General features: G+C 46.1%; 2 protein-coding genes across 3 annotated transcripts; one reads left to right on the plus strand and one right to left on the minus strand.

Moving 5' to 3' along the window:
• The first annotated feature begins 538 nt into the window (after positions 1 to 538).
• Positions 539 to 7,845, plus strand: cdk10 (cyclin dependent kinase 10). 2 transcript variants are annotated; one of them, XM_064313245.1, is made up of 15 exons: positions 539 to 683; positions 1,662 to 1,842; positions 2,233 to 2,347; positions 3,464 to 3,536; positions 3,927 to 3,998; positions 4,323 to 4,425; positions 4,649 to 4,730; positions 5,022 to 5,089; positions 5,285 to 5,337; positions 5,535 to 5,604; positions 5,879 to 5,938; positions 6,476 to 6,599; positions 6,738 to 6,877; positions 7,183 to 7,235; positions 7,334 to 7,845. In XM_064313245.1, the coding sequence occupies exons 3-15, from the start codon at positions 2,258 to 2,260 to the stop codon at positions 7,429 to 7,431; spliced, it is 1,086 nt and encodes a 361-aa protein (XP_064169315.1). In that variant the 5' UTR covers positions 539 to 683; positions 1,662 to 1,842; positions 2,233 to 2,257; the 3' UTR covers positions 7,432 to 7,845. The 2 variants fall into 2 exon arrangements, with proteins under 2 accessions (XP_064169315.1, XP_064169316.1); XM_064313246.1 differs by lacking the exons at positions 539 to 683; positions 1,662 to 1,842; positions 2,233 to 2,347 and adding an exon at positions 2,683 to 2,977.
• Positions 7,846 to 8,094: 249 nt separating this feature from the next.
• vps4a (vacuolar protein sorting 4 homolog A) lies at positions 8,095 to 15,373 on the minus strand. The gene is made up of 11 exons (XM_064313238.1): positions 15,190 to 15,373; positions 14,277 to 14,388; positions 13,586 to 13,736; positions 12,990 to 13,051; positions 12,718 to 12,837; positions 11,917 to 12,073; positions 11,491 to 11,639; positions 11,305 to 11,386; positions 10,951 to 11,170; positions 10,129 to 10,269; positions 8,095 to 9,585 (listed from the first exon to the last, which is right to left on the minus strand). The coding sequence occupies exons 1-11, from the start codon at positions 15,208 to 15,210 to the stop codon at positions 9,484 to 9,486; spliced, it is 1,317 nt and encodes a 438-aa protein (XP_064169308.1). The 5' UTR covers positions 15,211 to 15,373; the 3' UTR covers positions 8,095 to 9,483.
• Positions 15,374 to 15,570: the final 197 nt, after the last annotated feature.

Here is a 15,570-nt window from a genome sequence, read left to right on the forward strand (position 1 = left end):
CATAAGTGCGCATAAGTTTTGGGTCAGTTTGCAAAAACAAACCTGAATTGAAGTGAAATAAAGTGACACAAATCCTGAATTTGATTTGGTATTGTTCTACGGAGAAAAAAAGTATTCTAGGCTATAAGGTTTACTTTTCAAGCTAGTCGACTTCCAATGCTCAACTTCATATTCACAAATTGCGTTACATATTTTGCAATAAGACGTTTAGAATTAGTTTTCTAAGAGTAAATTAATTGAAAGGTGATGGGTGTTCAATTCATGCAGTACAATAGGGACATATTCTAGGCCTATCCATTGGTTTCCCCATACATTTCGACAGATTTATTTGATATCTTTACCCCTATTAAATACATTGATTTTACCTTACCACACAAAATAGCTAAAATGCACCGCTCGTCTTACAGTAATATTCAAACAAGCAAAGAAGACAAACTATTTCAAACAAACTGTTGGACTGTTATAAACAATAGAATCAGAGAGGTTGGGAGAGGGTTAAAGGAGCGGGGAGGCGAATGAGGGGAACGGGGGGAGGCAGACAGGCAGAATGGACGGCTTAGTTTTGAGAGTACGAGTTTACCGTAGGCTACACGTCAGTGCGGGGCATGGGTCCCATCCGCACCCGCCGTATCGAGGCCGATCTCTGATGGGGACTGGGGTGAGCAAGAACACTAAAGATACAGGTGAGCAGCCGACAACAGGGTCTTCCACCTCAGATTCTTTAACATGTCTTACAACCCCCGGGGACTTTTTCTGAAGTGTGTTTTGACCTGCTAAATGGCGTAGGGGTCTGTCGGACGGATAATTGGCCTTTCCAATTTTGTTTTTCCAGCTCTTCATATTTCGATGCTGATAGATTTTGTTTTACTGACAAAATATGTCGAAAATCTTTTATTTCACTGAATAGTGTATGTTCCAGAGAGATTAGTATCGATCGTTTTTTTCCACGCATGGTTGCTGATGTTCCAATCAGCTTAAGAAATGAGCACAATCCAATTTAAAGATGCTTGCATTACACTGAGGGGACCACGAATACAAAAGTTTAATAAACATTTTGTCTCAATCATATCATTCATATGAAAGTATTTATATTTCCAGCTTAAACAAAACGGTTACAGAACTTTGAAGATGATACCTGTTATAGGCTATTAGCATATGTTTGGGAACGTTATAACGAAAAATTGTGTTGTTTCAAACTAGTTCCCCAAAAAATATAGAAAAACGTTCCATGCACATTGCATCCAAAATGAATGTCAACATCCCCTGATATTGATTTAATCATGAAACACATAAAGGAGGATAGGGTTTGTGTCCACTAGGTTTTAATTACAAATAAAAGTAGCCTATTAGAATTGAAGATTTGTTAAAATTGCATTCCTTGTTTTTTTTTAAGTGTACACGAATGACCATTTAGAATGTCCTTTTTTAAAACTTGAATCCAAAAATGATATTGCAATCAGCCTATAAAAAAGAGGCTGATTGCAATATAAGATAACTGGTAAGTAACGTTGCCGCTGTATTTTTTTCTTTTTAGTAACATACAATGAGTAATGTAGCCTAATTGTAAAAACGGATATGTTGCTCGCAATCAAAATAATTTATTTAAGATTAAAAAGTTGGCAATATTATTTTAAGGTCCATGTTTTGTGTTTGTTACATAGTATCAGAATCAACGGGAACACCGAGTAAACATCCGTCCATCATCATAACAGCACCGTCCAACGACGACCTCTTCGCACCGACAACAGACAAACCCCTTATCATCCGGGAGGCCAGACCGGGGGTTCCGATATATGTCGGTCGCCGGCCGTTTCCTTCCTCGAAAGCAAAGAGCCACTAAACGTAAGGTCACTTACATTTTCCTTTGTGAACGCTTAATATTTGCTATCGATAGAGGCGACTGGCTTTTATTGGATGAAGCCTGGGCTATGTAGCCTAATGCAATAAAATCCTAAACGTATAACTTGTGTTCTTTTTTATTGCTAATTGCGCAGTCTGCTAAATGATTTTTAAAAAGTATAAATTATGTGCCTTGTCGATTGGTAAACTGATGTGCGATCTATAATGTCGCCAAAATAATTGGAAAGCAACGGTTTTTGAAAGGGACGTGCAACTCAGGGAAAGGTTATGATTGGCCAGGGCAAGATGCTGCAGAAATATTTGTTTTGTGTGGAGCTCTGTAGCGAACCTTACTTCCGGATAACATAATTCATTCAAATTTGGATCTGCTAGTCCAGGGTTTTGGGTCGCCAAAAGTATGGAGCCGACGACGGACACGGACCCCGATCCTATCAAGCTAAAAACTCTCAGGCAGCCGGGAACATTTACAGTACCACCGCAAGAGAGGGTGAGTGTGAATCCAGAAGGCTGCAGCGTGTTGGCGTCCTAAATTTGTGACGAAAGTTTCTAAACGGAAAAATGTTTTGGCGTTCTCGAGTGCAGTCGAAAAGTGCGTCACTGTTTGCAGACTATAATCTCTGCGGCCTCGAACGCCTTTGATTTAACCTGCTTAATAAAACAATGAGGTCATTGTCGTCAGGTCCAAGCAGATCAGCGACACGCGGGTGGTTTGCGCGATGTCCAATCAATTAGCCGCGCATTCATCTCGTTGTCTGTCTGGCTATTAAAAGCTCTTCTGTGAGAAATCCTTAATGCAATCTTAGTCCGATTAGACCAATGAATGGAAAGGACAGTTTAGGACCTGCATAAACCGGGCTTGTTTGTTTTGTTCTTAGTAGTAGCCTATTATACCAGGATAAATAGTCACATCTTTTTCTTACTCCCTGTTTAGCATTGTACGCTGTCCACTGAATAACATTTTGTTACCCACCCGCTTCTTACCATCCTGCAATTGGCCTTTTGATAGCTGTCGAATATATAGAAAAACTGGGCATCCAATGTGTTGCCTGCTAAATGAATAAGTGTTAGCCTTATTGTTGAAACCCATGCCTGTCACATAGGATTAAGTATATTACAGGTAGGGTATATACAGTTACATATGCGTGAACTGAACTGTGTTCTTGGCTATAAATAACTGTACGAAATGAGTATTGTACCTTATCGAACCTGTGTTTTGTAGTTGTTCTAATGACCATGATATGTACTTGTGTACGTCGCTTTGGATAAAAGCGTCTGCTCAATAAATGTAATATATCGCAGTGACAGATATGACAGTTTATACATTTAGTACAGTAAGTGAATGACATAGGATCTGTTTAGTATAGAGGTAATATATTAAGCTTTGTTTAAAAATAATCATTGACAAAAGTATTGAATTTTGGTTTTATTTAAAAAAAATAAAAAAAAATAATACTTCTGGTCTTTCTTGTAACCATGGTTGGTCTCCTTAATGAAATAGCGGGGATCTCCATATTGATTGTGACTGATCTCTCTGGAGTGACTGTAACGCTGTGCTTCCAGGTGTTAATGTCTATGTGACATGCTGTTGTTGTTGTGTTTTCAGCTGGGCAGGTGCAGAAGTGTGAAGGAGTTTGAGAAGCTGAACCGGATTGGAGAGGGAACCTATGGGATTGTGTGTGAGTAAAGCAGACGGCCAATAACAGCCTGCGGATTATAGCCTACGTCCAAACATGGCCGTCCTCGGAGGACGCCAGGTGAACTTTCAACCTGTTGCGGAATCTGGTGCCCTGGCAACATGAATGAATCCTTCCACATACTAGTTGAGAATACAGTCTTAGCAACATGAGTAAGATCAGTGTAGATCTCAATATAGTGTCTACCTGGCCTATGCGCTTGAGAAAGGTACTTAACCTGCATTTCTTCAGTATATATCCAGCTGTATGAATGGATGCAATGTAAATTCTATGTAAAAGTTGTCTGAGTCGCTCTGGTTAAGTGTCTACTAAATGCTTGTAATGTAACACGCAGACGTACCTGTACCTGAAATTCCCCTGCCCCTTGTGCAGATCGAGCCCGAGACACACAGACTGATGGGATTGTGGCTCTGAAGAAGGTCCGCATGGACAAGGAGAAAGACGGTGAGCCCGCCTGTCTTTAAATGGTAAATGGTAAATGGACTGCATTATATAGCTTATCCAAGCGCTTACATGATCTCTCATTCGCAGAGCAGTTGGGGTAGGTTAGTGTCTGCTCAAGGACATCGACATGCCAGGGGTTTGAACCGGCAACCCTCCGACTGCCAGACAATCGGTCTTACCTCCTGAGCTATGTCGCCCTTTACATCGCTTTACATCATAGAATGGTGCCAGTCTCTACATCGGTAACTCGTGTAATCAGTTCCTGTTCTGGGGCGATGGTGACACTCTGGGGTGCTGCTGCTGTTTTGGGGGGTCCGTTTGCAGGGATCCCCATTAGCAGCCTGCGGGAAATCACCTTGCTGCTGCGACTCAGACACCCCAACATCGTGCAGCTGAAGGAGGTGGTGGTGGGGAGCCACCTGGAGAGGTAAAGAGGCACACACACACACACACACGTACATGCGCACGCACACAGACACACGTATACACACATGCACGCATGCACACACACACAAAAAGTACACACATCTTATGCACCCACATAGTTCACATACACATACACACAAAGTACGCACCTCACAGTTACCCACAGAGGTACTGGCATGTCCACACACCTAAAACGCATGTATTTGTCTGTGGTGATCTCGCAGTCTGTTCCTGGTGATGAGTTACTGCGAGCAGGACCTGGCCAGCCTGCTGGAGAACATGCAGACCCCCTTCTCCGAGGCGCAGGTGAGCCTGTGGAGGCTAACGGCGCTTCGCACTCCTGCGTCAGCTGGTGTGTGCGGGGTCCAGCCCTCAAGGATGGCTGGAATAGGCAACTGGCTTTCACACTCCTGGCCTTTCTAAAGCCACCTAGGGACTACAGGGGCATTTCTGACTTCCTTATTATGGAGTAACAGGGCTAACGTTTGTAACCTTTGTACTGTTTACTTATTGGTAATTTTGGTAAGGTGTTGTTGCTCAGTACGCTAGTGTTTGTGGGTAAAATGTTGTAAGTGATGTGAGTGTATGTTCCCCCAGGTTAAGTGTATTGTTCTGCAGCTGCTTAGAGGACTGGACTACCTGCACCATAACTTCATCCTGCACAGGCAAGAGAGCTACCTTTCTGTCCCACAATCCTGTGCTCTCTCTACACCATCTCCCACAATCCCCGGCTTTCTTTCAGATCAGCTCCACATCTTCAATTACAAGCACTATAGGGAGCTGATATTTAGAGCTGTGATGACCTGCGGTGTTGTGTTTATGTGTGGTGCAGTGTTGATATCTGTGGTGTTCTGCTTCAGGGACCTGAAGGTATCCAATCTGCTGATGACAGATAAAGGCTGTGTAAAGATTGGTGAGTCCAGTGCATTGTGGGTAACAAGAATCTCATTAATGAAAATGAACCGCGTTAAAGCTATGTTGTGGATCTGTGCAGGGAAGGATTGGGGTTGTTGAGCGGGCTGCAGTATTAAGCAGGTTATCTGAAGCTGCGGGCTTTCGTGCATGTATGTACTGCACGCGCGTGCGTGTGACACGTGCCTCTCTACGCAGCGGATTTCGGACTGGCCCGGGTCTACGGGATCCCACAGAAGCCCATGACTCCCAGAGTGGTGACGCTGTGGTGAGACTCTTACACTGCATCCCCCTGACCTCTACTTCCTGCTTCTCCCTGTTCAGCTTCCTGTTCCTTCTTTTTATGCTTCCCCCCCCAGTTTAAAATGGCCAATCGTTTAATCGATCGTTTAATCACGCTCACTGCCGAGACCTCCACTGTTGGTTATGGGATTCAGAACCAGACCGCGGGGCCCATCCGTGCACCGGATCAGTGCCTTAACAGCGTAAGCCACCCAGCAGCCACTTCCTGTGTCTCCCTGACAGTGCTGTTCTCTCTGCAGGTACAGAGCACCTGAACTACTCCTGGGGTCAAAGACACAGACCACTGCCATCGACATGTGGTGAGAGCACCTGTCAATCACTCCCTCACACCTGTCCAATCAGAGCCCATTCGATTGAGACGTCATACTTCACTGTAACTGCATTACCACACCTGATAGGCAGTTCTGTGCTCTATTATTTTTTTCTCCCAATTTGGCAAGCCCAACTGCATATCAACGCTCATAACTGGACACTCAGCTGTCAATTTGGGAGAGCGCAGACAAGCACAAGCTTTCCTTCCTGAGTAAAAGGAACACATTTCACATGGAGCCTAATTGGGACACTAACCCAGGGATACTCACTGGCCAGTAGTATTGCTGGTTTTCTTTTCTGCTTGATAGTTAATGGATTGATTCATGCAACTGATTGGCCAAATATAACTGTCAAAGGTGTAGATCTGCCCAGATTAGAGGCAAAGAATGAAAACCAGCAGTACTACTGGCCTGGAGGGCCAGATTTGCGTACCCCTGCACTAACCTGTTTCCGTGACTGCGTCGCTTCCTCTCTGTTCCTGGCTCACTTGGCCACGCCCCCTTCTTCCTCGGTCCCTCCCCCAGGGCCGTGGGCTGCATCCTGGCGGAGCTGCTGGCCCACAAGCCCCTGCTGCCGGGCAGCTCGGAGATCCAGCAGGTGGACCTGATCGTGCAGCTGCTAGGGACGCCCAACGAGAACATCTGGCCGGTGAGGACCCCCTGTGGCCAGTACTGTAACTGCAGCCATTAGTGTTCTAGCTGCAGGCACCATTCCAGTAATGTGCTCCTCCTTTTTTTTTTTTGACGGTTGTGACGGTAACCACGTTTGTGTTGCCGTGTGACGTAGGGGTTCTCTCGCCTGCCGCTGGTTGGACAGTACAGTCTGAGGAAGCAGCCGTACAACAACCTGAAGAATAAGTTCACCTGGCTGTCAGAGGCTGGACTCCGCCTCCTAAACCTGCTCTTCATGTACAACCCCCAACGCAGGTAACCTGCGAATATGCTCTCATTCACTAACACACACACACTCACTGACTCACCAAGTCAGTGACTCACTAATGCACTCACCAAGTCAGTCAGTCACTCACTCACTAATGCACTCACCCACTCAACAAGTCAGTCACTCACTAACGCACTAACTCACTCACTCACCAAGTCAGTCACTCACTAACGCACTAACTCACCAAGTCAGTCACGCACTAACACACTCACTTACTCACTCACGCACTCACTCACTGACTCATTCATGCAGTCACTCACTCACTCATCACTGATTATTCTCTCTCTCTCAGGGCCACTGCTGAGGACTCCTTGGAGAGCTCCTACTTCAAGGAGAAGCCACTACGTGAGTGTGGGAGCGGGGCCCGGGGTTGAAACAAATAGCATCTTTCTTCCTACTTCCTGTCAGAAAACTTACCATTTCCTGTTTCTCTCTCTCTCTAGCGTGCGAACCAGAACTTATGCCCACCTTCCCCCACCACCGCAACAAGAGGATGGCCGTGGCCACCGTCGAGAACCAGCCAAAACGCAGCAAAGTGTGACCCCTGCCCCTGGGGCGTGCCGGACCCTCTGTACGGGATCCCCGGAGCGGATTGGGACTGAAACGCGGGGCGGACCCCACCTGTATACACGCGCGTTTACACACGGCGCGGCTAAGTGTTGAGCGCGCCGGCGCTGAACGTCAGCATCGTTTGCGTTGGGGGCCTGTGTGCTGCATTGACAGGTAAAGGTTCAAGGACCAGTTTGCGCAGTGCAGGTTTTGGGGTCCCGTGCCCAGGAGGGGTCACTTTTTCAGAGTCCTCCTACCCTCGCCTTCACTGCCGCATGCTGAGAGCCAAGACCCGCGTCACACTCCGCGCTGCGCTCGTTAGCATCAGCATGTGCAATACAGCAAATGGGAAACGCACCATACCAAGACAAAAATAAACGGTCATTACTTAGATCTCTACGTTCAATCCGTTTCCCTTTTATTTTGTCCCCCCCAAATCTGAGGTAATTCTGTAACTGTGTTTTATAATAAATTTGACATTTTACTGTAAGGTTACATGGCTAATGCAAATTTCAGAATGTGCTAAAAAATTCAGTTTCACATAAGCAGCCACCCAAGGCCATGGCATTAAGTACTGTTGCAAACGAAAGGACATAAACGAAAGAAGTTGATATTTAGCCATCATAAGCATTTTTTCTTTTTGCCAGTTATATAATAGCAAGTTATTTTTGGCGGTTATAAATCGCCCTTTTTTCTGTCAAGACCTGATGAACTCGAACTGGCCTAAAGATGAGCTTAGCGTGATCTGGAATTTGTTTGTTTTGTTAAATGCATTATTCTCCACCACAGGCAAAACCATTTAAGTCACCTTCCATACGTATTCTGCTTTGGTAATACCACTACACATTCTAAAAACGTGAGCCTGAGACAAACACCTAATGTAAAATTTTAAATTGTGTCAAATAGAAAATAAAATTTAAAAAAAATTATTCAATGTCTGACATCTGTGTGGGAACAGCCGGACTGCAAGCATAAATAAAGAACTGTTCGCTTGTTTCAGAATTCAGCAAGTTTTAATGAGGCCAGGTTACGCTGGTCGCCATAGCGACAGCAGAACGGTCTCCGTGGAGATCACACCATTCCAGATAAAAGGTACCATTAAATCTCATTGTACAGACACAGCAAGACAGGAGTGTTGGAGCAAATGAGACTAGAGACAGTAGAATGGCACAAAGAGCGGAAGTCGTGTTTGCCTGTCAGAGCTACTCCACATAATGTCTCACTTAGTGATGGCAGACTGAGGCTTCATCAGACAATATTTACATTTATAGCTCATTCTGGCTGTGTCCCTGTTCAAGTGGGTGGAGCTATCATGCATTATGACTGAACCAATCAAGAGTCTCTTCTAAGGAAAGCAATCGTGATTGGTTTTTACCAGTTACTGATGCCAGAGAAGTAGCTCCACCCCCTACATGGTTCCACGAAGCCTCACTATCCCATCACTGGAGACCGGTAAGTACCATCACGGTGTTTTAGGTCATTTCAAAAATATTTTAACTCAGAAGCCTTTACTCATGTGGAGTAATTCTACCATGTGGTTATGAAGTGTCAGTTCAGTAGCTCAGTTTTTAGTAGAGTGCAGACTTACACACTTTAACTTTCATGCAGTGATCCTGTTTTAAAAGCAAATAAATAATAAATAATAATATAAATAAGTAATACTGCTCGTCTGATCCTGGACAGGACCCGGACAGATTGATCAATGGTCAGCAATGCTTCATGTGTGAATTATGAACTGAATTAATGGGACAAACTGAACACTCCTGGTCCAGGAGCACTTCCACATATGTGCACACATAACACGCGCACGCACACACACACACACACACACACACACTCACAAAACTATACACTCCTATCATTCTCAAAAATAAATTAAAAAAATGAAAAGCTACCTACTGGACAAACGAGTGAAGAGAGCCTGTCAGCGTGTGAATCTGGAGAAGGTGGCGGTCAGGTGACTGAAGGTGGGACCCTCCTTTAGTCTTGCCGGCTCGGGATTGGACGGCCCGCTTTGGGGCGGGACCGCTCTGGCTCCGCCCCCTCAGCCCTCCTGCCCAAAGTCCTCGGTGAACTTCCTGACCTTCAGCAGGTCCTCTGTGTTCACTGTGGGGCGCGTGGTGGACAGCGAGCGCAGCATGTCCGACTGAAACACACACACAAAGAGGTACGACTGAAACAAACACGACTGAAACAAACACACACACACACACACACACACATACATACGTGTGTTAGACTGAAACACACGCACAGACTGGCGTTAGACTGAAACACACACACGTGTGTTAGCCTGAAACACACACACAAAGAGGTGTGTTAGACGGAAACAAACACACACACACACACACACACACACACACACACATACATACGTGTGTTAGACTGAAACACACGCACAGACTGGCGTTAGACTGAAACACACACACGTGTGTTAGCCTGAAACACACACACAAAGAGGTGTGTTAGACGGAAACAAACACACACACACACACACACACACATACATACGTGTGTTAGACTGAAACACACGCACAGACTGGCGTTAGCCTGAAACACACACACAAAGAGGTGTGTTAGACGGAAACAAACACACACACACACATACGCGTGTTAGACTGAAACACACACACGCCTATCACGCACAGAGTTTCTACTCGGATGTGTGCGTGTACGTGTGTTTGCTCACCATGCACACAATGGGCTCCATCAGTTTGTCGCTTGGCACGTCCATCCAGGTCATCTCTATGGCTTCAGGGTCGCCAGGGGAACAGGGGGTCAGGAGGTCATCCACCGTCACCGAGCTGTCGCTGCGTGACGGCCCTCGGACCTGCAGCCAGAACACAGCTTAAACCGCGTCTGCAGCCAAACACCCACGATACACCAGGCTTATTCACACCAAAACAAACCATACAGTCTGTGTGTGTGTAGTGTAGTATGTGTAGGTAGTTTTACAGTTTACTCCGTATATAGTAGTGTGTTCATAGTGTATAGTGTACAGTGTTAGTGTTTTACCTTTTTAAAGTGAGTGTTTATAGTGTATACATTAACTGTGTTTTACCTTTTTAAAGTGTGTGTTTATAGTGCATAGTGTATACTGTATATTAGCTGTGAGTGTTCTACCTTTTTAAAGTGTGAGTGTTTATAGTGTATCATGTATACATTAGCTGTGTGTTTTACCTTTTCAAAGTGTGTGTTTATAGTGTATACTTTAGCTGTGAGTGTTTTACCTTTTCAAAGTGTGTGTTTATAGTGTATAGTGTATACTTTAGCTGTGAGTGTTCTACCTTTTTAAAGTGTGAGTGTTTATAGTGTATCATGTATACATTAGCTGTGTGTTTTACCTTTTCAAAGTGTGTGTTTATAGTGTAGTGTATACTTTACCTGTGAGTGTTTTACCTTTTTAAAGTGTGAGTGTTTATAGTGTATCATGTATACATTAGCTGTGTGTTTTACCTTTTCAAAGTGTGTGTTTATAGTGTAGTGTATACTTTACCTGTGAGTGTTTTACCTTTTTAAAGTGCGTGGCAGACTGCACCTTCCTGACGGGCTGCATCAGGGCGTCCCGTACGATGACGCTGATGTCGGCGCCGGAGTAGCCGTCGGTCTTGTGGGCGAGCTCCCGCAGGTCCCCCTCGCTCAGGCTGTGCGGCGTGTTCCCCAGGTGCAGCCGAAACATCTGCGACCGCGCCGGCTCCTCCGGCAGGGGGATGTAGATCCGCTTCTCGAACCTGGAGCCGGCGGGACGCCGTCAGGAAGCAGGCACCGCCCGCTACCCCCCCACCCCCCACCCCCCGCCCTCAATGTGTGCCCGTTCTGTGGCCCCGCCCCCCCTGCCCTCTGACCCGGCCGAACGACCCCTGACCTCCTGCGGATGGCGGCGTCCAGGACCCAGGGGATGTTGGTGGCTCCGAGGACGAGGATCCCGTCGTTGTTGTTGCCCACGCCTGCCAATCAAGCAAGCGTCGCAGTGTGAATGGCCACGGCTCCCGGTTCAGAGCGTTCCGATTGGTGAGGGGAGGGAGGGAGGAAGGGGGGCGGAGTCTCTCACCCTGCATCTGCACCAGGAACTCGGTCTTGATGCGGCGCGCGGCCTCGCTCTCGTTCTCGTTGCGGGAGCCGCAGAGCGAGTCCACCTCGTCGATGAAGATGATGGAGGGCTTGTGCTGCCGGGCCAGCTCAAACAGGCTCCTCACCAGCCTGAGACACACAGAGGGAGAGAGGACAGAGAAAGGGTCAGGAGAGGGAGAGAGACAGAGGAGAAGGGAGAGAGTAAGAAGAGGACGAGAGAGGGACAGAGAGAGACAGATGGTGAGGAGAGGGATGGTTAGAGGGCAAGAGCGAAAGAGGATAGAGGGAGAGGGATAAGGAGGAGAAAGAAACGGGAATAGAGGGAGAGGGATGAGGAGGACAAAGAAGTGGGGATAGAGGGAGAGGGATGAGGAGGAGAGAGAAACGGGTACAGGGGGAGACTCACTTCTCACTCTCTCCCAGCCACTTGGACATGAGGTCAGAGGACGAGACGGAGAAGAAAGTAGAGTTGTTGGCCTCCGTGGCGACAGCCTTGGCCAGGTAAGACTTCCCTGTTCCAGGAGGACCAAAGAGCAGGATCCCCCGCCACGGAGTGCGCTTACCTGAGACAAACACACACGCAAACATACATCATACACAAGGACTTGTTTTCATTGGAACATGAATGTGTTTTATGAATAAACAGACAAAAAGCTAATTCTTTGTACTTTGTGTGGATGGGGAACACCTGTGAAAGGTGTGTGAATTTGAGTGTTGTGGGTAGGGCTTATATGTGAACAGGTGTGGGAATTTGAGTGTTGTGGGCGGGGCTTACCTGTGAAAAGGTGTGGGAATTTGAGTGGTGTGGGCGGGGCTTACGTGTGAGCAGGTGAGTGAATATGAGCTGTGTGGGCGGGGCTTACCTGTGAAAAGGTGTGGGAATTTGAGTAGTGTGGGCGGGGCTTACGTGTGAGCAGGTGAGTGAATATGAGCTGTGTGGGCGGGGCTTACCTGTGAAAAGGTGTGGGAATTTGAGTAGTGTGGGCGGGGCTTACATGTGAACAGGTGAGTGAATTTGAGCTGTGTGGGCGGGGCTTACCTGTGAAAAGGTGTGCGAATTTGAGTGGTGTGGGCGGGGCTTACGTGTGAAAGGTGTGGAAATTTGAGCTGTGAGGGCGGGGCTCACCTATGAAAAGGTGTGTGAATTTGATGGGCTGTGTGTGGGTGGGGCTCGTATGTGAATTTGAGCAGTACAAGCAGGGCTCACCTGTGAAAAGGTGTGGGAATTTGATGGGCAGGATGACTGCCTCCTTCAGGGCCTCTTTGGCTCCTTCCAGTCCGGCCACATCGCTCCACCTGACGTTGGGCTTCTCCATGACAATGGCACCTGAGCAAGACCAAGGATCAGGTGTCAGGCTACCTGTACCACCTGGACTAGCAACGGTCAGGTGACCTGAAGGGTAATCTACCAGTGGCACTGCAGGCAGTATTCAGTGTACGTGTTGGGCTGTCTGACAGACAGGCTGCAATCAGGCTTACCCATCAGCTGCTCCTGCAGCTTCTTCCTCTCTGGGTTCTCACCCTCACTATCGCTGTCACTCCTGGAAAACACATATGCACAAATGCACATGTAAACGCAGATGCACAAACACACACACAGGTTCACACGCACATACAATGGAGTGCGCGCAGTGTGTGTAGTGTGCAGGTATGGCATTCATAGTGTGTGAAATGGGTCAGAGTAGTGTGTGAGCAGCGTGTGAGTAGCGTGCAAGCAGTGAGCAAGCAGTATGCAAGTAGTGTGCGAGCAGTGTGAGAGTATGTTCTGAGCTAGTAGTGTGCGAGTATGTACTGAGCTAGTAGTGTGCGAGTATGTACTGAGTTAGTAGTGTGCAAGTATGTACTGAGCTAGTAGAGTGTGAGTATGTACTGAGTTAGTAGTGTGCAAGTATGTACTGAGCTAGTAGAGTGTGAGTATGTACTGAGCTAGTAGTGTGCGAGTATGTACTGAGCTAGTAGAGTGTGAGTATGTACTGAGTTAGTAGTGTGCGAGTATGTACTGAGCTAGTAGAGTGCGAGTATGTACTGAGCTAGTAGAGTGCGAGTATATACTGTATAACACATTTATGCCGTACTTGTCATTGTTTTGCGCCTCCTTCACAGGTTTCTTCCCGTGCGGCTGCTTCTCTTTGCTCTTCAGGTAGTCCTTGAGCTTCTCGGCCCGGTCCAGGTACTGCACGCACTTCCCCCGGATGCTCTCCTTGGCCTTATCGCTGTGCGCCTCGTCTGCGTGCACCCCAACATCTTTACTTTACAAACAAGTTCAACCCATATCTGCAGGCCCACAAACAGATATGCATGAACAAAGCATCGTTTCATTCGATGCTCTCTGTGTCAGGACCCAACGGCTCTACATCAGTGTCCACCGGTCATTCACAGCATAGCCGAAGGAGTCCTGAACACACACTGACCAGATATTACTGCTTTTGCTGGAGTTGATGTCCAGGGTGCATGTGTAGTGTTGGTGTATTTGCAGGTTACAATGAGGATATTCAATGTACTGATCAAAGTTAATCATGGATCCAAAAATGACAGTCGTGCAAAACATAACTACCACTTAAATGTGGTCCTCAAAGTAGAACTGATTCATAGCTGGTACTCCAAATCTCACATTGAATATGAATTATGATGAACTCAGAACTTGTTTCCACTTCTGTCAGTTGGACAAAATCCTTCAGTGATTTGTCAACCTCACATCGGCGGCCATCAGGGATTGCCTGGCGGTTGCTTATTCGTGTATGCACAGAGGAAACGCTCTATGCTTACATTTAATGGCGTGTAAGAAGTACTCGACCGCGTGCTGGTACAGACGCAGGGCCTCCTCATAGTTCTTGGCCTTGTCCTCTTCGGTAGCTTTGGTCACGAGATCGATAGCTTTCTACATGAGTGAAAAATACACACACATCCCAATCAACGTTACCACGAGTGGGGCTTCAAACATTTCAAATAGAAAATCTAAAAGCGTCAATTACTGAAAATATGCACTGTAACCCATAACTGACATTGTTGGTAATTTATTTATTAGGCAATACTTTTGACTGCTCATAATTCAGAAAAATTATGAATGATCAACTGCCATACATTTGTATTGATTTAAACAATAGTTTAACAGTACAAAACTTATACCTAGCCAATAGCGTGTTACCTTATTTTGACCATTTCACCGAAAACGTAGAGATTCGCAATACACAAGATACTGAATTTCCATGTAACGTAGCCAAGGGAGAAATTAGGCATTGAGGACCTTGGCTACAGTTCAACATAAAAGCCATAGCTATCTATGCTAAATATCATTGCAAATAAACTGTGCAGTAGAAAAGCATGATATCAATAACGACAGCTTTCAAACTACAGCTAGCTAAATAGATAGTTAATAACCAAACGTTAACCATGAATAAATTAAATATTAAGCGACCTAATCACTTTAAATTAATGACTGTGACTCAGAAGTTCACCAACAGAACTGATGCAGGCATTGCTCGCTTGCTATCTGACGAAGTTGATAGGTAGCCTAGCTTGCTCCCTTTTTAGGCATTATCGATTACTACATTGCTCTTTACAACAGCATGTGAAATCGTAAACATACATATAGTTATATAAACATAATAGCAAGAGTATCACTGGATATTGTTTTACGCCAGCTAACGATGAATATAGCCAGCAAAGTGACTGCAATTACCTGTAATGTAGACGTTGTCATTTCATCTCACGCTTCTGCAAGAATTCTCCTGGATCCCTGATATTTTGAAGTCGGGAAAAACCCTTCCGTTATGTTTTAATAATTGTAAATCCTTAGAAAGGGGGCGGTGTTCCGCAGCAAACGGCCTAAGCAAGCGTGAAACCATAGATACTTAAAAATGTGTTGTTTGTAGCAGAAGTGCTGCCCCCCACTGGATATCATTAATAAAACAATTACATTTTTGACGCACGTTCGACTTTTGTAAACGGTAGGAAATGAGCACACCATCCAGAGGGGAAAAAGCTCATTGTAAAAGATTTTATGACAGTTTCAGTTCTGATAAGACCAGTGCCTCCTCCTCCCCCCGTTTCCTGCTTTCCT

This window comes from Anguilla rostrata, chromosome 16 (assembly GCF_018555375.3).
Source record: "Anguilla rostrata isolate EN2019 chromosome 16, ASM1855537v3, whole genome shotgun sequence".
Taxonomy (NCBI): Eukaryota; Metazoa; Chordata; class Actinopteri; order Anguilliformes; family Anguillidae; genus Anguilla; species Anguilla rostrata.